The following is a 26,046-nucleotide window of genomic DNA, read 5'->3' as shown; positions in this document are numbered from 1 at the left end:
GAGCTCCAAAAGAAGATAAACACACGAAAAACACCACAGTCCTCAGTTTAGCAAAACCAGAATGGACTTCTTTCTCCCTCGGACACTACAGTTGAGTTAAAAGTGGGTCAGCCCTCGTCAAAAGAAGCATTAACAGGGAGACGGTCCTTTCTGCCGTGCCATTGTGAGACACTTAACAAGCACTAGAGCCGCGGCGTGTCAAAGAATAGCGGGTTTGCACCGATGCCCTGTTCCGTTCCCCTGTTCCATTACATCAGCGATACGCTACCCTGAGGCAGAACAGATAAAAACAGGCCTAGGCGCCCGCTTTGTTCGCGTTCGGCATCTGCCCCGTGCGACCACCCTCTTTACCTGAGGTCTGTCAGATTAGAAGGGGTCATGGGAAACAAATGCTTCATTCTGGGCCGAGAAGGCTTTGGTTTGCAGCGACAGAGGAACCTTCTTGTGCGTAAGTGAGAGTTTCCCTGCTGGAGCCAGCAGACAGTGTTCTTCCAGCACAATGTTATTCCCATCCTGAGATAAAAATGGGTCTGGGGCATTTTTATGGGGGGGACGCTCCAAGCAATCTTGTCCAAAGCTCTGTTCGCTCTCTTTGGAGAAATTCATTAAGTAGCTGATTCGTTCAGTTCTTCAGAAGAGATTCTGCTTCTCTGCGCAACGAAATTTCATACTGAATCTGTTCCACTGTGCGGAGAAGAGCACATTGGATATAAAAACCACATGAGCTTATAAGCAACAGAGTTGATCAAACCATACTGGCCAGCACACTGTAACTTTCACACATGGCAGTACTTCCATCATCATCAAATAGCGGCAGAAGCATTCACTGCAAACTTTGCCTCCTTTGTGGGAGTTGTCACACGGTGGTGCACACCTCAGCTGGGACCTTGTGTGTGAAGTTTTCATGCTTTTCCCTGCAGGTTTCTCCCAGATTCTCTGGTTTCCTCCTGTCGTCCAAAGACATGCACACTAGGTTAATTAGCAACTCTAAATTGCCTGTAGGTGTGAGTGTGGTAGACAGGCACCACACCCTGGGTCCTAAGTGCCCCAACCTGCATCCAGTGTCCCAGAATGGGCTCTGGCAGCCCCAACCCTGAGTAACAGGACTTGGTTGGAAAGCGAGTGAGTGAATGAGGGAATCAAAGCGAGGTTTTGACCATATTAAGATCATTGGCCATTATTGATCATAACACAGCCTACTCTTGTACAGTAGGGGCTATGCATGAAGGCTACATAACTTTCCTTCTTCTCTTGATGCATCCCAGTATGGAGAACATGAGACCACATGCATTTTTTTCCTTTGCTCCAGAGTCTATTTTTTTTAACTTACACTGTAAAACATAGCTGGGAGTTTAACTGATGGTTTTGTAGTATTTAACATTCAAGATTGTTTTCCAACCACATCATTGAAATGATACACAATCCAGGTTTTAGTTCTTTATCTCCTTAGTGGTTTTATCAGTTGATGCAAGCCAATAATATGAATGGCATCTTTTCCTCTCCCATGGAATGTGTCTTCTCAGTGGTTAAAGAAATGAGAAAGTGAAGTGATTGTCATTTTGAAACACTGCAGCACAGCACTCGGTACACACAATGAAATGTGTCCTCTGCATTTAACCCATCACCTTAGGGAGCAGTGGGAAGCCGTGTGGAGACGGTCCTTTATTATTCACCGCAACAGATAAAATTTAAATAACATGTTGTCAACATAATCACTGCAGCATTTAACCAATCAAATGCTCTTGCCTTTTAAATCCAGGGGGGATTTCTTTTGGCAGTGTTGAAAGGCTGGAGTCATGGTATGATAATCAGTTCCCAGTTATCAGTGTCCGTGTACATGACGGATGTTACAGCAGAGATGTGCTGATGTCACAAAACAGACTTTATCGTGCTGCACTGCACTCACATCAGACAAGGGCTTCCGACATTAGCTGCAAGCAACGAACACACAGCTAAAGAAAGCATGAGCCAACTTCAAAAGGCCGGAAAACCGTCTTCCCAGCACCCAACACTCACTCCCCTGGGGGACTCTTATCAATCCTAAATCAAAGCCACTCTGAGAGATCCTCATAAATTACACAGAAAGTGAATAGGGCCCACTTGAGTTGCAGGCTTTAAGTTCACTCTACCTACAAGAGGGCTGGAGATCTTTCTCTCCAGGCTCATTGAAGAGCTTTTCACTGATGATAGAAAAGATAAAAAGATAGCAAAAATCCCCTCCTGTGCTGACCGAGTTAAAACAGATCCCGTTCACATCCACAGGCGGCCACACACGTACAGGTAATGTTCAGTTTGCTAATTTACAGTTCTGGGTCAGACTTACAGCACAGGAATAATTGTGACTGATCTGTTATAGCCTTGGATTTCCTTTAAATGTATACTTTTCCTATTGAGAATTATGAAATTTAAATTCTACACCAGCATTGAGCAAAGAACATAATTATTTAGTAGCTTTCATGTAATTTGTCAAACTTTGTTACGGACTATCTGATCTTCCTACTTGCAGATGAGTGCATTAGTATGGTAACCATACTATAGAGACAACGATGAACATTATCACTGGAACATATAAACAGTAAAATATACTGTCTTTCCATTCTTTGCTTAACACAACACCATATATTACCTTTTAGCCATACACCTGCACATAGTATGTTCATTTCTTTTTTTTTTTTAAGAATCAGTCACTACATAGCGCACTGTTTATACAAGATGAGAACCAAACCCATTAATGACAGGCCTATCCATTCATTATCTGAACATGCTAATCACAGGGAGACTGGAGTCTCTCCCCATAATCTTCGGGTGCAAGGCAGGAACAAGGAACTTGGAAACACAAGAGGCACTTTATGGCTGCCATTCCCCTAACCTACATGTCTTTGGAATGTGGGGAGGAAACCCGAGTGCCGGAAGGAAACCCATGCAAACATGGGGAATGCTTGCCAGCTGTATATAGAGCACCCAGTCACGAATTCATACCTGGGTATCCTTGCTGTAAGACAGCAGCGCTGTTCATTTTCTGCATTCGACATGCAGTTCTCAGCTTTTACTGGCTGTCGGTATGTTTTGCTGCTCACCTTTTCTCTTTTACCTTTCTCAGTTGCCTCAGATCTCTTACAGTACATTTGGCAGCCTTTGTCATCTCATGGGGGAAAGGAGGAGACACCACCCACTCATATGCAGCTTTCAGTTTCACCCACTCTACTAATGGGTGAGCAAAAAGAAAAAGAAGAAGAATCACACTTGGTGACTACAAACAAGTGAGGTACCAGGCCAGCCATAAAGTGTTTGGTCATATCCAGGGTAAGTATAGCCAGCTAGATCCAGCCTTGTTGTGGTGGCGACACAACTACCATTTAAAAATACTTAAAACAAAAGGACCAGTGAAATAAATCCACCTGGTGCAATATCGAACGGTCTGGCCAAACCTCAAAGATTTTGTTGATGACATTTTAACAGGAATGTTAAGTAAATTCGACATGCCACTTGCATAGAAGACATGCTAATCTAATTCAAAACTATTTATAACTGCTTAAGAGCCCACCTACCAAAATGTACATCAAAGTTGAGGCATTCAACCGTCGTTCTCATTCTTACGCTATCGCATTGGACTAGAGGGCCAAACAGTAGAGGACTGACTTGAGCCCTTTATCCACCAAGGATATGCAGACGTTCTTGGGTTTACCAGTGTATACAAGTGGCTCATTCTGCCTTTCAACACTGTGCCTCATACACAACTTAGCAAATGTTTTAAACGTTTGCAGTGAGATTCCAAAAGAGAAACAGAAACAGCGAGCTGATTCAGCTCTCAGAAGAACCTGAGCCAAGTTTGCTTTCCAAATGCATAAATCAAAATTACAGATGGACGCTTTCCAGTATTACATAATCAGGAATTCCTAGGGACTAACCTCATTCAACAGCAGGTTTAGAATAATATAAATCTGTCTCATGAAGAAGGAAACCAAACAAAAATGAGTAATTTTTCAACCATGTCAAATGCTATTCAAAAAAGGTCCTGCTTTACAAAACTTGCATCCAAAAATAACTCTAAGCTTTAAACGGGCAAGTCCTTGGTAATGTTCAGAGTAGTAGTCAGTGGTCTCAGGCATGCAAATCTTTTGGATGCCAGTTGTATCATGAAAATGGATATAAAAAGGATATAAAACCATACAAAAACAAAAAGGAAGCCATAAATGCATCTATATCAGTCTATACTTGTGGCTGGTCATGGTCAAGGTCTTGCTGTCATTATCAAGACTGCATCTGTTACCCACTTATCTGACTCTATGCATTACCTCAACCCTGAAATTGCAGATGGATCCCTTTCTCAAGATAATTCAGTGGGGAGCTGTGTTATTCCTCAGTAATTATGAAAGAAGTCTGAAGTGCTCTTGAGTTCTATGAGGTCATCACTGTGGTCAGGTTCCATGGTGAGGCCTCTCACATTATCCTGTTTGGCTCCTGGCTGCAGTCGCCGTGATCCTACACCTCCCTTCCAGACGGCACCAGACGGCTATTCTCGGATCATTTTTTCAACATTCAGAGTGCACTCCATATACAGTCGAAGCATTTGGAAATTCAATCACACCTAAATATGCGTCATTGTTTGAAAATAGTGATCGCGATCTCAGGTGTGAGGGACACCAGTTACACAAGAGTGCACTGACAGGAGCATCTCTGACAGGAGCATCACAGGGAAGGGGGGGGGGGGGGGGTCCGTGTCTTTCTTCCCCTCAGGGAAGTGGCCACCCAGAAGCAGAGCACTATGAGCAGGCCCATTATTCTGGGAATGCCATTCTTCAAGGTAATGTGTTATATAACTTCCACCAATATCAGCTGCAACCAGCCAGGTTTTACACATATATTGCTGGAGAAAGCAGATAAGGCATGGAACTCTAGGAATAGCCAGTGTTAAAATTAACACCCCCCTTGATATCCGTCACTTAAACGCCACAGAACAATCGCTCAGCTGTGGTGTCTATTGAGTCAGACACATTTCAACAAGCTCTTAGCCACTTTGTAAGCAGACCCCAGTTATGGAAGTAGGCCTCCCAGCCTGGTGGGGTTAAATGTCACCTGCCTCTCCATTACAGAGCCTGGAATCTCAGAGGGCATAGGTCGCAACCACTCAAGCCTATTTCAAAACACCTCCTGTGGAGGAGCTTAAGAAACTGGTATGTTCTGATGCATTGCCCTTTTGACAGCTCCACACAGGAGATCCAGGCTGCACAAGCCCTAAAAATGACCAGACCCTGCCTCACACTCTATAAAAGCTCAAAATATATCTTGGCTATGTGAAGATTCTTCAAGCCAGCCGAAGCACCCAAGCCCAGCTAGCAAAAGCCCAGCAACAATGCTATCCCCTGAATTGTTTGCAGTATAAAGACACAACAGCTTAATTACAGCTTAATTAATTAACCACTGCTTCCAAGAACAGCATTTACTCACCTACTGTGTCACAGGGCTCATCTTTGTGGACACAGAAATCTGTCCTGAAAAAAGTAAAGAACAAAGGACAAAGTCAGTTTGGTGCGCTGACATTACAGGTATCTTTAACAAAAACAAAAGACCTTTTTTTACTGACAGTTGACAAATGTGTGATGATATTTGGACAATTTGAAGGCCTCCAGTAAAATTCATATTCAAAATGAATGCTCTCTGGCGCAAAGACTTCAGAAATGTACCCTGTATTTGGGAAAACCATAAAAGCATGCTGGCTACAGATGAGCAACATGTGTGTTCTGAAGGTTTGACACATGATGTTCAGAAGAGTTTCAGCACTCCTTGTCATAGATTCAAAACCCTTAGGTTGGGTTGATATCTGGTGACCTCGACATAATTTTCCTAATCACCAGCCATTAAATGGTGCTGGATAAGGTGGATAAAGGTGATGCACAACCCTGTAAAAGGACCAGTGGGCCAGCAAAATGCCCCTTATTACAAACTGGTGCACACTCCAACTGATGAAGTCATCAGTCTTCCCATATCCAGTTTCTATGGGGATCAACAGATCAACGCATGCTAAAATACACAATATCAGAGCCTTTTATGTGATTTCAGACTCCATTCCAGTTGGTTTCCTTTCAAACTAAACTGTGGTTCCTCACTTTCACTCCACCCAATCAGTGCTGTCGTACCAGCATTTCTGTCACAACACTGTGAATTAGCTCCCCTCGCCATGGCGTCTAACTAAGGGAAGTGTGAAATAGCGAGAGTCAAAACACAAGAGGCCATTTCCCGCAGATCCCTCTCCTGAATGTGGAAAGCGTCAACAGCTGCGCGTCAGGATCTGCCCCAGCATCCACGAGATCCATGTGTCACAGGGCACGGCGCCTGGGTAAGAGAATCAGAGAGGGCCCTCGACTGAAGTAGCTGATATCTGTCTATAATCCCGCAACTGGATCCATTTACGCAACTGGGATTTATTTTAAGACCTGTTGCTTATTGTAGTGCGACAATAATTCATGTGATAAACTCCACTCCTCACCACTCACCATCAAAAATGTACACACTCCAACCAGTACATGCTATTATATTACTCATTCATACTACGATTTGCATGTTGACATCCTTTTTGCACATTAGTTCACTCACCTGACACGTGATGTGACAGTAGAAATGATCTGATTTGGAAAAAAAAGCCTGGTGTTCCCAAGACAAACCCTAAAACTTTCTTCTAAAACAATCTTGTTTGCTTTCTCAGTGAGAAAATGGACACGAAAAGTACAGACTGGATGGCCAAGTCTCTTTGAGATCTGGCCCTCCCTTCCCTGCCCTGGTTAGCATAACATTGTTAATGGCCCATCCCAAAGGTCACCCTTGGTTCAAAGAAGAATACGCCTTTGAACCTCCAATTAACGGGTTGGAGCCAGCACACGGAGGCAGGGAAAATTAAAAAGTGCTTCCATTGAAGCTGAAGGGGCCACTGGTGCCTCCGTTGCCACATGCTACACACACACAAAGCTAAATCTGTTTCCTGCATTTCCTCTTGTTAACTCCCTTTGGCAGGGTCTGAAACCTCCGAGGCCATCTCGAATCCTGTAATTTCCCTAAAACCAAATATTATTTTCAGCCTGAACAATGACTAACAGGTGAAGATGGACAAACAGTTATTTACGTTTGTGTATACAATACTAACTAACCCCAAATCACCGCGGCGGAGTCGGAACTGCCTCAGTCGATAAATCGACTTCCCCTTTCTCTTTGTTTATTGAGAAAAGAAGGGTACTCTAATTAAACGGCCTAGTGAAGCGATAACCACAGCTCTACTAAACTCTGCATTGACACACGGCGAGTGAAACTCTGGGAATATGAGCTGTAACAGACCTGACACATAGCTGGGTGACACTGGGAACTTGTGCTCCAAACATGGACTGGCGGGTATGAGATGGGGGCAGGGGGGCGGGGGGGGGTAGGCGCTAGCATGAACGTCCATCCGCAGCAACAACGCAACAGCTAATCCCGGACGTCACAAGATGGCATTCGTCTTGGGCAGTTGGGGGTGACGCTGGTGGCGTGGAGCACAAAAACTAAATGCCCTCCTCCCTCTCGTTCCAGCTATACCATGACAGACAGTTGAGACGTACTGACGGCGCTCCTTCCCCTGAGCCAAAACAGCCCCTTAAAACCACAGCATAATTCTGCGAACCGGGATGAAAGCCATGAGACAGAATTACAAAAGAGCCATCCAGAGAAAATAAGCAAGTCATTTCTCCTCTGGAGAACCGAGCGAATTATCGGTGGCCATTCCAGGTGGCGAAATCTCTTCAAAGAGTTTGCGTGCTCTACAACACAAAGGTGGAAAGTTATTTAGACAAAATGACATGATGCCTAATAAACCTTGAGAAAATGTTTCACGTTTTATGATCAGAGGAAGAAAATCAAAGTCCAGATATTCCATGTCGGACAAATAGGCCTCTTTAATAGAGGTGTTTTAAGGATTATGTTTCTCATTCAAGAAGCACATTGGTCTTCGCTGTACCTGCTGACAGCTCCAACAGGGTTGGAGGTAAACCGAAACGCACCTCGACACGCTTTCATTTGTACGTGGCGCCCTCGCCCCACTTTTGGAGTGATCCATGGCATTAGCATTTCCTCAGACAGATGTTGCTCCTCCACATGGCATCTTCATAGAGGAAGCCTTATGGGCTAAGCGAGATCATGTTCGAGCAATGGGCACGTGAACAAAAAGTCCTCTGTCTCATCCCTGCTCCCCTGCCCACTCCTCAGGCCCAGGAAGATGGATAGCATCTGATGGGCTACATGAGTGTAGGGAAACAAAAGGATTCATTTTACCTGCAAAATTATATCGGGTAATAAAACCTAATCCTGAATTAGGAATGCGCCATGTTATGCCAGCAATAATCCTTCAGAGTGAAGGGGGAAAATTGGGAACAAACCTGCCCTGCTGACAGCAATGTAAATGAAGAGGTCATTAGGCCCCCCGTCATTACTGGAGCATGGAGCGCTGCCCTAATCCTGTATTATACAGCCCTGATGCAGACATCACAGGGCCAACGTAATGAAGAAGAGTGGGGGGTGGATGTAGAGAAGTTAAAGGAGGGGGGTGGGGTCAGCCAGGGCACCTGGTCACCAGAACAGCGACGTCCACAGGAGGCGGGTCGTCCCTCCCGCCGGGAACGTGGTTGCTTCCAAGGTATCGAGCGCCGCCGTACTCCTCCTGCTGCCAGTGACAGAAGCTCTCTAGTGATCTCTCGCCGTGGTGACTCACTTTCAGCTTTTCCTGCAGGTAAAATGGACAGTCTGTTCACATTCTGCAAAGCATTGTGTGCTTAAGACCACTGGGATGGGACATCCAGGGTCTTATTTTCCTGGTTCTATATATGATGTAGTGTGTGGGACATGTCTGCTAGTGTCACATTAATTATAAAAAAAAAAAACAGAATTCTTGAATTAAAGCATCTACATGTTTGTGTTGTTAGTTGATGGCTATAGCAAAGATTGTGTAATGTAAAATATTAGGACCATGGAAAAAAGATGAGACCAGAAGAGGAAGGGAGGAGATGGACTACACCTTGCACTACACAAGTGCATACAACACAGAGTCTGATACATCTGTTAGCTGTGTTAAAATCATAATTGTCCAAATCGAATGCTCCTTACATGAATTCTTGTTGGATAGTTAGAAATTAACCTAGCTTACTTGAGAAGTAAGTAATCAGAGGTGTCAATCAAATCATCATCCTCTTGGTTTCTAAGTAGCAAGCAGTCCTCTCTTTGTATATCTATGATTTTCTAATCCTGAAGACATTACTCATCATAGCCCATGTGCTTAGGTCTTAAATAACAGGAATATTATATCACCTAGTGTTGTTGATGTTGTTTTCCCAAACCAATTAGTAGTTAAATTAGTTCAAACTGATGAGACGACACAAACCACACAGTAAGCATCTCATGTCATACAATACTGGATCAGTTAGTGCTGGTTTTGTCACTGGTGAAATTATGATGATGTATGAAGGACGAATAGTATTTTTTAAGTATAATGCGGAACACAACCATATAATCATACAATAAATGTGCTGTTTATTTTTTCACCTCTACTCCTCTATGTGCTAACACATTTATGCTTGAGCTTTGCTGCTGCTATGTACAAATACTTTTCAGCATCAGGCACTGCAAGAGGTGAAAAATTGACTTGGGCTTTTAGCTAGGATATATTCAGAAATTACTGTTCCTGGGGAACAGGCTCTTCACGGTAATTTAATCTGAATCTCCAGGGCCCAGTGAGAGTTCGGTACACAGGTGCCAAAAAAAGAAAGAAAATAGGTTTTAAAGGTAAAAAAAATGGTTAATTCACACAAAAGGAGGATAGCGTTTTTATGCCCTTGGGAATGGAGAAACACAGCGCAGCAGGGAGGGTCTCAATTTTGAAAAGGTTTGTGGAGCAGAGGCTGAGGGAGGTGCAGCCCAGCAGGAAAGAACTCTGAAGGCGTGACTCACTGGCCGGTTGTGCAGGAGAACAAGCTTTGTGACCTGGATGTTGATCCTGACACCCAGGCTCTGGTGGTGAAACATGTTGTACACCTGCAGAGACCATGAGATGGAATCAGGACAGGAAAGGGCTTTGTTACAGCTTCACTACAATTACAGCAGGCGAGTGGAAAATGTGGGAGGAACTCTGGAACTGATGTGTGAAGAAGAGTGTTTTTTTGGTGCTGGAGAAAGGGATTTGTGTTGGAAAAGGTCCTGCGGTGATTAAATCTGAAACAATAACAGCTGTATTCTGGAGACAGACTTTCACATCCACTTACATAACAGCAGCACCACTGAAAAATCATTTTATGAAACATCTCTTCATAATGAAAAAATACAAAAATATATATATATTTATATATATTATTTTAGTGGTATTTCAGAAGTTTCAGATCAGACCTCCATTCTGCAGTTGGTATATGGTTAAAATGTATCAGTGAAAATGAAAGTTGCTTTTAAAAGTTTTAATCAATGCCTAAATGACTACAGCATACCAGGTCATGTCTATACTTTGGATTTAGCGTCAATACTGAAAGATCATAAAACTATGTCTGAAATTCCTCCAAGTAAATCAAAATGCCTGGTCACAATTAACTGTGTTGTAAATTGTGTTATACGTGTGGTAATAAATACTTTGCCAATGTTTAAAATTGAAAGTCATTATGGCAAAGGCATACTGTATATTCTTAAGGATCAGGAAAAAAGACCTTCAAATGAAAAAAAAAAACTGCAGTAGGTGATGCTGTTGTCTGAAACAAAAAAAAAAGATTCCAATCCTTGCCTGGGGATTACAGGGTGAACATGGTCTATTTTGTGAATAATTTAAAATACAGAAGCATCACAACTGGACGATTAGTGGGCAGAGAGCACCTCAATCAAATGCACTCAGACAGAACAACTCAAACTTTCCTGACTAGCTCATTTTTCACAGCCAGTAATCCCCTGAAACGACCCTATTAATACATCAGCTGCTGTCTGAGGCGCAAAATGAATAAAGACTCACTCACACTGTGAAAGTTCACCAGGGCGGCTTAGACAAAGATATCCACAGGGACATCTAGAATGGCCACTTTATAAAAGATTGTGCCAGAATCTCGGACTGTGAAAATCCAAAGGCCCTTCGGGGCTCTGTGTCTCAGACGTCTGTCAGGCAAATGCTGCCTAAAATTTACCAGTGTGCCGATGTGCCCAGAAGGCACAGCTACAAGAAACCGCTCATGTTTCAAATAAAATCTGAACAGGCCATTGAGTTTAAAAAGTCATACTCTCATGAACTGATACCGGAGTCAATTTCAGCAGAACATTGGGGAAGGAAACTGTCAGGGGTGAGGCCAGAAGGCGCATGAGCAGACATGGTCGCAGGAGGTGGAGCAGCAGCCGTGGTTAAGTCGCTGGAGGGTTTAGGGTGTTTGGGCAGACCTGCTGTGGGGCAGTTTGAAGCAGTTCCTACTGTACTGTGGGTTGCTTTATGTGAAAGGTGGCGGGCAGTGGTCCAATCCGGCGGGCAGCATATACAGTGGGAGCATTCAGAATCATTGTAGGGGCCGAGGCGATTAGATAATAACATTGGGGTCAAACAAAGAGCTGGCAAGGTCAATCCAGGAATTGGGGCCATTTCAGGCATAGTCAATTAAAGAAAATGGGCGATCAGTAGCTTAGGGGAAACTAGTATGTTGAGCGAGCGATATTTATAGACAACGTCGACCTGCGTCTGTTGGCCGTCCACACGTCCCCTCAGGGTGGTGGCCCAGGGACCGTGACAAAAACATACAAATCTCTTCAATATTCTGTCATCTGTATTTTCATAAATAATGCATGCAAGAATGACAAGCGGTGTTAACCAGAAGGGGCGTATTCTTACCATGTTCATTACTGTGAGAAGAAAACGCTGAGAGGCCTCTGCCCCATGGTACTGCACCATGTCCAAGTCGGCCACCACCAGTGTCTCCACAGTGTACTCTTTACTCAAACGGATGGCGTTTCTGCGGCCGCGGATCTCCTCCGCTGGCCTCTGCCGTCGGTCTATCTTTTTACCTGCGCATGGGGCAGACACAGTCCATCAGTTACCGGCAGACAGATGGCTTCAAACACAGCGATGCTGATAAGAACTGCGTGTTTATGTGTACATTTACATTTACAGCATTTATCAGACGCCCTTATCCAGAGCGACTTACAATCAGTAGTTACAGGGACAGTCCCCCGCCCCCTGGAGCAACTTAGGGTTAAGTGTCTTATTCAGGGACACAATGGTAGTAAGTGGGATTTGAACCTGGGTCTTCTGGTTCATAGGCGAGTGTGTTAACCACTAGGCTACTACCACCTCTCATGTATAAAAGGTTTCCAGATTTCTTTTTGTTTCTTTTCCCATCTCATTAAGTGATATCCCTGTACTGCCCCTACTGGTCATGTGCACATTGCATTTTCAGCACAAAAGACGCACAAAGCAGACAGCACAATGTTTCTCTGAACTGGGGTCCTTTCACATGTTGGCAGTGGTGGCCTAGCAGGTAAGGAAGCGGACACATAATCGGAGGTTGCCGGTCCATATCCAGAACCACCAAGGTGCCACTAAGATGCCACTGGACAAAGCACCGTCCCCACACACCGTCCAATGGGATACTCACTAAGGGTGATGGGTTTAATGCAGAGGACACATTTTGTTGTGTGCACCGTTGGATGTGCTGCGGTGAATGACAATCACTTCACTCTCACTTTTTGACTAATTGCCACCGTTGCCACATTTACTCTCTGCCGTCCCTAAGCGCCTTTAACCTTACGCACTGTTTTCGAGGTTCTTTTTCGAGGCTTTTCTCTAAGATCTCTCACAGCCACAAATTTCTCTTCGTTTCATATGAACGATTAAAGAATAATTCCATGCCAGACAGCCAAACCGCCGGTTAAAAAACAAACCTCCATCAACAGCAGTTACTTATTTTCAGGTCCCAAAAGGATGAGATTTACATAAAGCACCTGCCTGCTGCCCACTGAGTGGTGATTAATGCAGTGAGTTCTGCAGTCTCATATTTGTAGCTTTGACTTTTAAAAAAGCTTTGAGATGAGTTTTGATTTCCATGATGAACTCAGTGATCTCCTTGCTCCGCACCCCCAACAGAGATCACCCAATATATCTGCACTGTGTTGCAGTTGGCTTGCTACAATCTGATATTAAAACGTCCCTAATAGCAACCTTGGGTATTTTGACTTCTAAATTTTCCTCTCCATAAACACTTGAGCCGAGCCTTGGTTAGTACCCTCTGGGTTCTGAATTTAGCTTACAGTTATTTTTTTTTTGGCAGATTATTTTGTCTCAAAAGAATCCCAAAGCGTGCAGTGATAATACTAGACAGCTGGTGGCTCTTTGTTAGCCATGCATCCCCCTATATCAACCGAGGCCCTCCCGCCTTGGTGGTATATCGGAGCATGTCCTGCTCACATAGCGAATCATCTGTTCACTGACTTCTGGAACATATGGCGGAGGGCTCAGTGAAAAAAGGACTGTAACACAGAGGACCAGTATGCATGACATAATATATGAAACTGCGGCGTCAGACAGAACCCAATGGAAACCGGGTGCGTGAATGAAGAAGCTCAATGGCCTTCTTCATCAATGTATTGACAGCCTTTTAATATTATTTTTTTCCCAAGGATTTGCAGTAGCATGTAAAGAAGATAGCATATAATTAATTAAACATAAGACATAACATAACATTGCAGTTTAAGCATCAGCTCAAATCAGCGATTAAGGTCGTGCTGTAGGGTCACCTCACTTTCTTGTATGAGTGTCTTAGAAATGCGAAATGCAAATGTAAATGTGTCGCATGAATAAACACCGCAAACTTACAATGGAGTAATTAACCCTGCATGCAGAACCCTGCCTCGCGGCTGCAAGCCTTAGGGTGAGTATGCCGGCACTGTACGGGCACTTATTTGATTTCTTGCTAGTTTTCCCAGCACACTGCCTGACTGGAGATGCTGTGCTTTCGTTATTGGTTCCAACTGGTCTCAGTTGGGGATAATTGTTACCCATTAGAAGCCTGGAGTAATGGTTCTGGGAAGGCTTTTCTACTACAGTTAAGAGTTAAGAGGCAATGAGTGTGTATAGGTATACTCAAATCTTTACCTCAAACAAGCATTAATTTGGTGTGTAGATAACATGCATCTAACTTGTGTTATGTAGCAGATTGAGAGCAGAACATTAGACCACACTTAGTATGTCTTGATCTTTAACTACTGCGTGGCTTTAAACAAGAGTTGCCATCAGACACATGACTACGACTTCACAATACGTCACAAACCTTTTCAGTCTCACAGACCGAGGGGCAACAAATCACAGAGAATCAGAAACAGAAAACGCCATCCCAAGCAATTCAGCGCTGTCCTCAGGATCCTTTTAACCGCACGTCTGATTCTGTAGCCTCAGGTGCACAGCAACTCGTCCTGGAAATGACCGTGCATGTGACAACTTGGGGAAGAAATTTTCATCTCAGCTCTAAAAACAAGCGGGAAACATTTGAACTAGAGTTGATGTCTATATTTTATTTATTGTCCCCATACAGTATTAGCCATACTGTATACATGTACACAGCTGAGTCGACAATAAAGTTTACTTTGACTTCACTTTGATTTTTATATGACCTTAGTATGACGGTGAATCAGGGAATGAGGACAAATGGGGGGACAGTGAAAGGAAAACAGAAGAAAAGAGAAAGAATGGAAGATTCTAACACTGCCCTTTAATATAGATGACAAAACGAGTGGAAACCGCAGCTTGTCAGCCATAACTGAGCATACCGGCCCCTTTTACCAACCAACATATTTCTTCATATTCCTTCCTTCATATGTCATAACATCTTCCACAAGCTCATAAAAATGTAAGTCATGGAGATCCCTAGATTGAATCGGGAAGAAAACCAGCTAACTTTGCTTTCTACACAAGACAGCAAGGACACTGACTGATTATAATAAACTCTTATCTCTCAGCCAGAGTTTTGCTAGAAGGATGCAGAAGTACATCAGCCGCTGAGATCTGCCTGGCTGCACAGACCCCCAAGGTCAGACAGAAACCTCCTGTGTTCCATGGCAAACAATGGTTCACACTACATGCCCGTTCCTCACTAATATGCTCTCATCAGGGCATTAAGAATTTCATTCGGCAAGCAGAGGAAGAAGGATAAACATTATATACATGATAAAATAATAATTTTTAAAAATTACCTCTAGTTCAGTGGTCTGAAAGTCATCTTGGGAGGAGGCCGGACGACAGGCAAGGGACAAATTGTGCCCTATCCTTTAAATGTCAGTTTTGTACCAGATGGGAAATATAAATATGATAAGTCACGTCGGCCGCACCTTGCTCTGCTGCAAGTGAAGCTGATTGGCCAGACTCCGAAATTCCGAAGCATCGGAAAAATGTTCAAAAGCCAGTGGTACACAAGACGTGAAACCAATGAGCTTCTAGGGAATGGAAGTCATTTCTGCAGAGGCTCCGAGGGTTCCAACATTTTTCAGATTCCCCCTTGTTCGGAAGCAGACCGCAGCCCAGTCCGGTTCTAATCAACACGTCTGGTTCAAAATGAACTCCCTATTCCTTTACAAGTGTTCTCTCATTATCGGTGTCAATATGTGAGAGGGACTGAAGGGATGGATCATGCACTTTTTGGGAAACGTCCGAGCACAGACCTGTGTCAATGGCAAATAAACATAGGGTCTCTCTCTTTCTCTCCCCAGCTGTCCCCCTGGAGACCTAGAATGGGGCCCACCTGCCAAAACCAGGTCTGCTGCGCTCGGGTCTGTTGAACCAATTTCACACCCATTTCCTCTGCGCTCTGATCCATTTCAGACTCTGCAACTTTTCCATGGCTTCTAATCCTCAGTGCTATCAGAATACCTGAACCCTCCTACGCCAGTCACACAGGGAATGTAACTCCACCATGAAAAAGATTTGACTTTTCGATTGCCCCTTTTTAAAGGGACAACACTGTAAAAAAAAAAAACAATAGTAATAGTTGCAAATGATATCGGTTGAGTCTACAACCATCTGAAGAGGCTTTGTACGGGGGGTATTTCAGCCTCCTCCGATGGGGCGTGAGCTGCAAGAACAAAACGGAAACACATCTTTCTGGTCCTGATTGCTATAAATTTTCCCACCCAGTCTTTAGGGTAACACAATACAAATTTACACATCCATGCTATGTGGCTTCTCCTGCTCTTTATGTGTGTAAGGGAATGGGAGGGAAAGGTATAACTACTGAGGACACAGAGTTTAATGGATATAAAGCCTGTCTCTGTGAGTATCCATCCACTGGGACAGTGTGGTTTTTTGGGGGGGCATATAGCGTTCTCCCCTTATTGAGGCTTTTCAGTGGGTTGTCAGGGAAAGGAGATCTGGCAGTCTCTGCTGCAGGCTCCAGCAGACATGAGTGCAGGGGAAAGAATTTCCCCAAATCTGGCACCTTGCGCGGTCCCTCCCGCTCAGAAAGACCAGGTGCCGGGGCGTGCTGCTGAATGACTAAAGCACCTGGAGGTCTTTTATCGTCCAAGGCTGGAACACTGAGATCACTGGAGCCACCCAAACACGCCCTCCGAGTCTGCTCATAAAGGATTCTTTCAAGATACACCCCGTGCATTACTGATCTTTTTTTTTTTAATTAGGTCTCAGGTCCCAGTCAATGCATAAGTCTAAGATATGAACATATGGAAAGACTTTATTTATACAGGATGTCAAAAGTGCTGGTGGTCTCCTCGGCACAAAGCTTATGCTATCTTGGTGTGCATTCTCCGGGCCATAGAATTATGCTTAATAATGCTTCACAGGAGAGAAATTATGCAGTTTAAAAAATCTATAATAAATCACATTTAATTTCTCTTAAATGGAAAAGGATCCAGTCAGTGCCTTGTGGATGGACTGCATTTTACTTGGCCCATTCTCTCTCAAACACCCTCTCAAAAAATGTACTCTTAAGTTGTTTGGTGCTTAATATGAGCGTCCAAAGCTCATTATGAAATACACTTCCAATTTACAAAAAAAAAAGAGACAAAATTTATTGGTTCCTAATGTTCAGATATTCATTGTTGTTCAAGCAAGAGAAGCAAAAAACAGGCCTCCACGCACAAAAGAAGGAAGGCCAAACCACATAATGTGAATTCTTCTATTTGTAATCTTGGCAAAAAGACACTAAAGGTCTGGGAAGTAAATGCAACATTATTAACGTAAGAGACGTCTTTTCTCACTGATATTTATACAGCTTGGATAGGAGGATCCAGCAGAGGCTGGGGTTACACAGGTGGCATAACATCAAATAAAGTTTTCAAAGTGCAAACTATGCCGGCCTTACACGATGGTCAAGTTACACACTAACACCGGAATCAAATACAGAGAGTTTTGCCGGCATAATCACTGTTCTCCAGTCATCTCAATCATATACATTTTTTATACAATTAACCACATTTGTAATTTTAGCTCAAACAAGTAACCACAGCAAACAAAGAAGTGTGCAACATCGTACAGTGGCGTCTTTTCTTTTTTAAAGGCTGTGACCTGAGATTAAATGAGACCTGAGATTAAGTGTAGCCTCATCATTAAATGGTTTCCACAGTTTTCTTCCTGCTTGTGAGTTATTGCCTTTCATTTCTCATTTCTAACTAAGGGTGATGGTTAAATGCAGAGGACACATTTCACTGAGTTACCATGTGTTGTGCTTGTTGTGCTTCACAATGACAATCACTCAAATATTTTAGAATTTTGATGTGACAAGAGCAAACATGACATCTTGTTTGGTCTGGTACTTGCTCTGCTAAAACGATACCCTGGATCAGTGATCCCCAAACTTTTCCTTAGGTGAGCAAGAGTCCATCAGTAGCCTTGCAGTAAACAACATTAATTCCAATTAATGATAGTGTTTGCAGTTGTCCTTTTAAATGTATATATTCGTATCAAAATGTGTGCCTAATTGTGAAGTCTAGTGGCTGGCCGCACACAGTAGGCCCACCTGTGCATGATGAATAGGTCCTTATTGCTCCGAACTGAGGCAACGGGTCAATTACAACCTGTTCAAATAGACAGAGCAGCCACCAGAACATGGCTGCTGCATTAATGTGGACACCTGCCTTGCCTAAGTTTGTTGCTTTTGTTCCCCTCAGTTTAACACATGTATGCGGGTTTGTTGTAGTCTTTTCCTGTTTTCTGTTTGTGACCCTCGTGCTTCTTCTCTTGTGTTTTGTAATAAATCACTTTTGCCCATTTATCAGATCTGACAATAATTCTCTGCACTTTTTTCTTTTATTTTTTCATTGTGCGTTAAAAACACATGATAAACAAATCATTTACAATTCATCTTTGACTTTAAACTAAAAATTATTAAAATTTGTTAAAGTGTCATGTAGGCTAAGTTGTCAGTTTTCAAACCAATAAGCATGGCTGATAACCCACTCAGGTCAGAAGTAATACATCACAAAAGGGCGGATAATTTCCAGCCCATGGATCATAATTTAAGGTATTAATGGACAAGGAAACCAAAATATAAGAATTAGGTTGTTTTACATCTATGAATTTTCTAAAGTAATCTTCACTCACTAGGCAGAAACAACCGGAGTCAGTAACTCTTAAATTCCCCATGCAGAAGATCAGAGGTGGAAGTGTCCTGGGGTTTAATGTCACTTAAGACAGGTGGGAGTAACAGATTCGAACCATCACATTCATTTTTACGATGTGTGAAATGGCTTTTTAAGTCATGTAATATGGCAGGACGTGGGCAGACAGAAGGTTGGAAAAGCTGACCCTTCATGACCCCATGACTAGCCACAATGCTCAGCTTACCTAAAACGATCTGGGAAGGTCAACAGGATCTTATTCATCATCGCTGTGACAGGGGTCAGGGGCTCACCTTGCAGAAATCCGCAGAACTCTGTATGACTGTCAGCAGAAGCGTCACGGCCTTTGGTCAATCGTTTGCGCCGTGTGACCTTGTGTTCCACCCCAGAGAAGGAGTCTTCGGCAGCGTGGACCGGTTCAATAAACAAACTGTCATCTCCTGTCTGCACCAGTCCTGTCTGAACAGAGAGACAAGAGACACCCAAACAATGAAATTCAAAGCTTTCATGAACATAAATCAGACGGTGATTCTTTAATGTTTACAGCAAAACAAGCAAGCTCTATCAGACAAAGTAAATTACTCGCTCTGCTCTTTGGTCGTCTCACACAGACAACATAGTGTGAGACGTTTCCCTTTTAAGTCTCCAGAGAAACGTAAATAATATTGTCCATTTTTGTGATACTCTCTTTAACATACTGAGAGGCAAAGCAGACATTGTTTCAAAGGCAGAAAGCAGACATTGGGAATAATTAATAGCAAAACAAATAATTCCCAGGGACCAAAGAATTGCTCAAACAGCATCCAATCAGACTGGGGCTTCAATGTTGCTGCAACCGCAGGCCCTCAGAACCGTCAAATCAAACTAATGACAAAGGCTTGGGTTGGAGGTGGCATCCTTCACAAAAGAGATGGGAAGTAAAAGTGGCCACCTTAGTCCAAGTGCAGACAAAATGTCAGGACAAGACACGTTCCCTTTTGTCCCAACATGCATGGGCAAAATCCATAGATCCACAGGGCCAGTTAAATGGCAGTAGAGTAATTGTGTCTTGCTGAATGGAACATCCAGTTAACTAAAAATGATACACTGGGGATATTTCCCATGTTCTAATTTTATTGTCCCTCGGTGGCCATCCCATTGTGCTCAGCTTCATGGAATTATCATAACCAGGGAAAAGGGTTCTAAAGCTACTTTATCTGCAGTAGCTTTTTTAAAGGGAAGCTATTCTGAAGATAAAAATATTATTTAAGATGAAACTTGAATTGAATATTATTCAGGTGAAACCACCATAATAAAGTAACTCTATCTTAACAATGCAGTATTGATCAGCAGGCACTGTTGAAGGAGAAGATAAGAATGTAACAGCCACAGAAACAAAGCTCCAAGCCAAGCCTGAAGACAAGCATTTGGACCGGAAATCAAATTAAATACATTTACCAACTGCTATTCCAGCACGTTATCAGAGCCAGGCATGCTGACCGCATGCTGCAGACCTCCAGTGCATGTGAGGGGGTCTAGAGAGACCAACGCACCGCCCAGATATCTGTTTCCACCCCATGAATAATCATTAGATAGATGGTGAATGGAGAACACTAGACTCCTGCAGAAACCATTATTCCACTCACGTACTTACGGATCCTGCCCAGTTTTCCTGAAACATTCGTAGGGCTAAGATCATTGTAACCACTTGTCGACAGAAAGGAATCAACCTGATCTAGTCTCTGGTCCTTCTCACAATGATCTTAGTCAGTCCCTCCAGGATTTTGCAGGTCTTTTTGAATGTCTATTTGTAGTAGCAGAACATATTTTCAGTAGAATAGTTGCTTAAGACCTACCTATTTCGGGTGGCATTTGGCACCTAAAGGTGTCATACAAATTTTATTTATTTTATATATTTGTTACAATATTTCTAATTATTTTAGTTTTAAAGTCTCCAACTGTTATTTTTTAACTCTGTGTTTAGCCTTTTGCTTATTCTCGATTGAGAATTGCTATTCTATGACTGGGGAAACTCCTTAGAGATTATGCTTATTGGTCAAATTGGAAAAAAGGCTGCTGGTGATGGAAAAAAAGCAACTTTCAATTGTTGAAATTGAAAAACAATTGGAACTGCTTAGTAAGACCACATGTTCTGTCCCCATGATTGGGATGCATTTAGAATAACAAAGTTAACTGAAAAGTTGCTATGCAGGCTCTATAAAAAATCCAGGTAAGATGTATAGTACTAATTTGAAGACAATGTTTATTGCATCTGGTAGCTATGGTCACTGAAATCGCCTTGGAACAAATGGAGCAACAGTAGGATGATGTCACACCTCAGATTGTCCTGGCTATTAAAGCAGAAGCTATCATGGCTCCCAAAGCCATGCAATTAAGAAGCACTTTGTTGTGTGCTCTCGTAAAAATGTCCACGAACACTGATGCAACCAGACTGGCCTCATTCAGCTTTGTTTGAACTGAACTGTGGCCATGGGCTGCCACTGTATGATGCTGAACATTGGGCGTTCAGCTTAAAAAGTGACCAATTTCCATGTCCGGGCACCCAATTCCACCACAGGTGCCAGGACCTTGACCCAGTGGATATAGCCTTTAGACCGATCATGACCTCATCTACCAGAGGCAAACTGGATGTCCATCTCAGACCTTGGGAGAAAGATGCCTGGCAGAGGTGGAAAAACAGGCAATAATTTCATTTCAAACCGATCTACTGATTCCCTTGGTAAACGCACCAATGGGGAACAAGTATTTAAAAGTTTGTGATGTGGAGACATATACATACACGCGTCAGGAATCCTAACACACAACAGACAGTGAGACAAGGAATGTCTGGCTGTCCTATTGCCTAATCATCCACACTATATTTGGGCAACGGAGGGAGGCAGGGCTGAGGAACCCCTCCCACGGCCCAACAAAAATCAGCTGCTTGCCGACATGTCACAATAGTGCTTCTCATGCCTTTTCAACCGGCTGCCTGTTTGGGAGGAGGCTGCCCCAGACAATGTGCAGGGAGACGGGCCAGCAGACACACAACACTCTCTCTCTCAGAATGGGAGCAGAGGGGACATTCAGCTCCACCACTAGCCCTTACAAAACACCAGTGACATCCTCTGCAAAAGTGGTGCACAATCCTGTGAATAAAAGCAGTTTTATCTTTCTGCATCTTTGCATGGAACAGACCTTGACATTTTTTAAGGAAAGTGCTAACATTTGCTCATGATTGCAGATAGATATATACACTAGATGTCGCATTCAGCCTCTCAGCATATTTGGACGGGGTTCCACACTCATTCAACCACGCTTCTCTGACAGTACAAGCAAAGATGCCAGTCTTTTGCATCTAATACGGCTTGTAATAATGAACGAATGAATAGTCGATGCATGACTATTTGATTTTATTTTTTTTCGTCTTGTATGTAAAATTTTGTCTTCGACAAATTACGTTACTTATGTTAAAGACCAGAGCATCTGTCTTCTCACCTCCACCCCATAGAAAAGGCACAGCTTCTGTTCTGCACCTGTCATTGTCTATAGTTCCTGAGAAATCTGTACAAAATGCCTCTGTTTATGGACCTATTTTTTCCAAATAAGCAGGTAAATGTAAAGACGTTTATTTTTATATTTAATATGAAAGATGAAGGTATTTTCCTTGTTCCTTGCATGTACATTGCATATAGTTCTCTACAAATCTATTCAGTTTCCTGTTGCTTTGGATAAAAGTGTAAATATTAAAGTATTGGAAGCGGAAAAGGCTACAGGGCTTATCATAAAGATTGGCAGTGTTAGTATTAGGTTAACATTGCTGGCCTTTTTTGTGGTCTTTGTATTTGCATTTTTCTGCATGTAGTGAACTTTAAGTTTATACCGAATGAACAAATACCTACATGTAGATTACATTTTGACCATAACATTGTGCTATGTTAACAAAAACTGCTTCTCTTATCATTTTATTCACTGCTCAGGCATAAATACATGGCTGACATTTGAAACGAACCAAGGCAATAGAAATTGCTCCTCAAATTTGCCGGTTTATAGTTCTTTAATTCTGTATTCCACCATGGGCCTGATGGATGCTCGTTCATTTAAAAGGAGTGCTACCCTGTCCCAAGATGGTGGCAGTGTTGACGCATCGCTAACGTAGACAGTCTAGTGCTTATATCTATGATGATAAGAGGTTTGCTTTAGGTTTATGAACAGTTTAGTCTTATTACATAGAATTCCATTCACATCTGAGCAACACACATTTAATTTAATATAGATATTAGGTCCCCGCATAAAACAATGTGTGTGATTCCACATGTGTGCATGTTTAAAAGGTACACAACGCTAGGCACGCAAAAAGAGTTGAACAGAAGTGACAGTGCATATCATGGGACCGAAACAGCATTACCAGACCACCACAGGTGCTCAGTGAGACGAAAGAGTCGGTGTGATTGAGCACTGATCCAGTGTAGAAGCAGCGCTGCCGAGTCTTCAAGGAGTTCGTGAGCAGCGTGCTCGCTTCATCCCCCCTCTGCTCAATGACAAAGCCTTCAGAAATAAACGAGTCGTCTCTTTGAAGCTGTAAGTACAGCTCTTCTCCGAACGCGGGCAGGGAGAGGAATAAGCTGTCCCGCTGACTGGCTGGATTTGGAAGTGGGAGGGAGCGCTGGCTTCGGCGCCTTCCTCTGCCCAAGGGCTTCCTGTAGCAGGTGAACATCCTTGCTGTTTAACTCATAGGGGACCACCAGATCTGTCTCATGCTTGGCATGTGCTGAGAAGACAAAATGAGGAAAAGCAGAATGATGTGAAGACACTATTCCAACATTAATAACAGTGATTCACCAAATAAAAAGAATCATATTATTACATAATGTTACATGAGTCTGATCCCACCAACATGACCATGCTAGTCAAAATCAGCATCTCAATTGTTACAAAGCATGCAGCATGCAAATACAATGATGTTTCTATTTTTGAAAATTCATTCAAAATTCAACTAATAATGATTGATTTTAAGGTGATTGTTGACTTTCAGGAGAATAAATGCAGTGCATGCTCTTCTTTGCAGCTTTTACAGGGACATGTCCCTCTTTAAATGACACTGGTTCCCTTTACTTTAAAGGGAAGCACAGCACATGTTGCACACGGTGAAATTTGTCCTCTGCAATTATCCCATCACCCTGAGTACAGGCGCCCGGGAAACAGTGTGTGGGGACGGTGCTTTGCTCAGTGGCACCTCAGTGACACCTTGGCGGATCAGCATTCGAAACAGCAACCTTCTGATTACGGGGTCGCTTCCTTAACCGCTAGGCCACCACTGTTATTGAAACAGCATGCCACACATTGTGTTGGCTGTCCACTGCCTATGAGAATGACTGGGGAAACTAATTCATAATATGAAATAGATTACCAAAAACGTGCATGGAGGGTTTTATTGGCAAATGATCACGTTCAGCTGTTTTGATATGCATTTATTCATGCATTTGACATGACAATATATATATAACAACGCATGCACTTTTATAGAAGTATTATAGAAATGACAGAGTCCTGTAAAAGATGCAGGTGTTTGGTTGGCATCAGCCCTTACCTGTCAGTGTCCTCAGTCCGTTACTCAGCAGCAGGACAGACACCAGAAGGTGAAGCGCCTGGACGCCGCGCATGATAGTGGCCTGCAGGCTGGACCTGATCGGAGGACGTGTGCGCCGGCAAAGCCAGTATGGACTGTGGGAGAAACTTCGCGAAACTTTGGGAAAGTGCGGGCAAAGTAAACCAGAAGCGGGCGGACACGCCTGCCGGCGCAAGCCCCGCCCATGGGACGAGCCGATTGGACGGGGGCGGATCCTGGAAAAATGTATCTTCCTCAGGATTGGACCTCGGTGCCGCCAATCTTGTCGGTGGGTTGAAACCGTACACGTGGTCCCAATACCGTGAAAAGAATGAGGAATTTTAGAGCAGTGAACGGCTAGCGTTGAGTCTGTGGACGTCCTGCTGAAGAGTTTCAAAAATAAACGTTTTAGTTTTACTTCAGACGACGGAAGAGTAGTAATAGTAATAGTAGTAATTACATGTACACTACATTGATTCAACATCAGTGAATAAATACTCTTGAAAAGGCAGGGCATTTTTTAAAACAGTTCTGCGCAAGCATTTGTGATACTTTATTTGATGCTTTGACAAGCTTTACAAGGTTTATCACTTCCTTCCCTTTGCTCTGGTCTGTGTGTTGCATTGCATTGTCTGCACGCCACACAGCTGGTCCCAGTCTGAACAAGGGAACTGTGAACAACAATTGCATTTTATTACAGCTTTCCCAAACATAACAGTATGCAAAGTGTGAACAGTGCCAGGTGCCTTGACTTTCCAGATCACATCCAGTACTGTGAAATACAAACATGTTGGATTGAGTTTTGGATTATTCATAATTTAAGGCAATAAACATTATATTTATAACTATATAGATGTGCATCTTAGATTCAGTTATTCACTTGCTGTCATTGATTGATTAATGAATTTGTTTATTCATTAATTAAGTCTTTTCTTTGGGTTTATTGGACTTTATATGTGGCCATGTGCTTGTTGCACAACAGCTCTGCACAGGCATAGAGCAGTCATGTGACCAGGCAGATTAGTGGCTGCTGCTTTCTGGGCAAGGTGGGCATTGGGTGTGTGATTAATGTGCAGTCTGAATCAGCTGGTTAAGGGTTAACAGCCGGTCTTTGGGAGGAAGTGACTCGAATGAAATTAAGCTCTCTTTTCTAACAGAAGAACCTGTCCCAGTGTAATCCCCTGCAGAGTCTGCATAGGCTTGAATGGGCCCTCCTCTGCATATTCAGTTCTTTAGAGTGGGTCAAGAAAAGGATTAATCCTATTTTGGTGGCTTTGATTCCACCCTTTTTTTTTACCGGGTTGCTCTAACTTCCTCTACAAGGCAGTAAACCTGTGAGTGTCTAATTATGTGTCTGACCATATGTGGTAGTACACAATGGGGTGTCTACGAAACGGATGTGCGGATCGATCCAAAATATCAGATCAATACCAGCACAATGGTATCAATATTTTCTTCTACTCTTAGTAGCATGTTCCAACTGAAAGTAAACGTGTCGCTTGAAATACTAGTCTACACCTATACATGTGCGTGTTGCTGCGGCGATCAAGGGCAGGGTTGGATAGAGGCTTTGTTAAAAACCGTGAGTTGCTCTGGTGTGGCGTGGAAGGACAGGTTAGTTGCACAGGCTTTGAATCCGTTGGAACTGTCTGATGGTCCTGGGCGCATGGAAGTCAGGATCTCGTGTCTCTGCGAAGGAGAGTAGTCACCACCGAGTTTCTCCATTGCGGTTGCATGGCGCGTGAATTGGTGTGGACGTCCAGCTGGAGTTTTCATTTGTTTTTTCTTTTCTCTCCATTTGTGATTTTCTCAGCTACCCCATTCGTTTTCAGTGGTTCTCTTGTTGTTTTTTTTGTTTTATTGTTTTCTTTGTG

At 43.1% G+C, this 26,046-nt stretch overlaps 1 protein-coding gene across 1 annotated transcript in view; it reads right to left on the bottom strand.

Moving 5' to 3' along the window:
- The window catches only part of LOC114766187 (A disintegrin and metalloproteinase with thrombospondin motifs 17-like), a 70,894-nt gene extending 46,606 nt beyond the window's left edge, over nt 1-24,288 (bottom strand). Inside the window, 8 exon segments of the mRNA XM_028956836.1 lie at nt 5,449-5,492; nt 8,586-8,743; nt 9,964-10,047; nt 11,858-12,030; nt 18,879-19,044; nt 22,973-23,245; nt 23,247-23,335; nt 24,155-24,288. Of these exon segments, the coding sequence (XP_028812669.1) occupies nt 5,449-5,492; nt 8,586-8,743; nt 9,964-10,047; nt 11,858-12,030; nt 18,879-19,044; nt 22,973-23,245; nt 23,247-23,335; nt 24,155-24,227 (1,060 nt within the window). The 5' untranslated portion in view covers nt 24,228-24,288.
- Nucleotides 24,289-26,046: the final 1,758 nt, after the last annotated feature.

Source organism: Denticeps clupeoides, chromosome 16 (genome assembly GCF_900700375.1).
Source record: "Denticeps clupeoides chromosome 16, fDenClu1.1, whole genome shotgun sequence".
In the NCBI taxonomy this organism is placed as follows: domain Eukaryota; kingdom Metazoa; phylum Chordata; class Actinopteri; order Clupeiformes; family Denticipitidae; genus Denticeps; species Denticeps clupeoides.
This window is presented reverse-complemented; position numbering and strand designations above follow the sequence as displayed.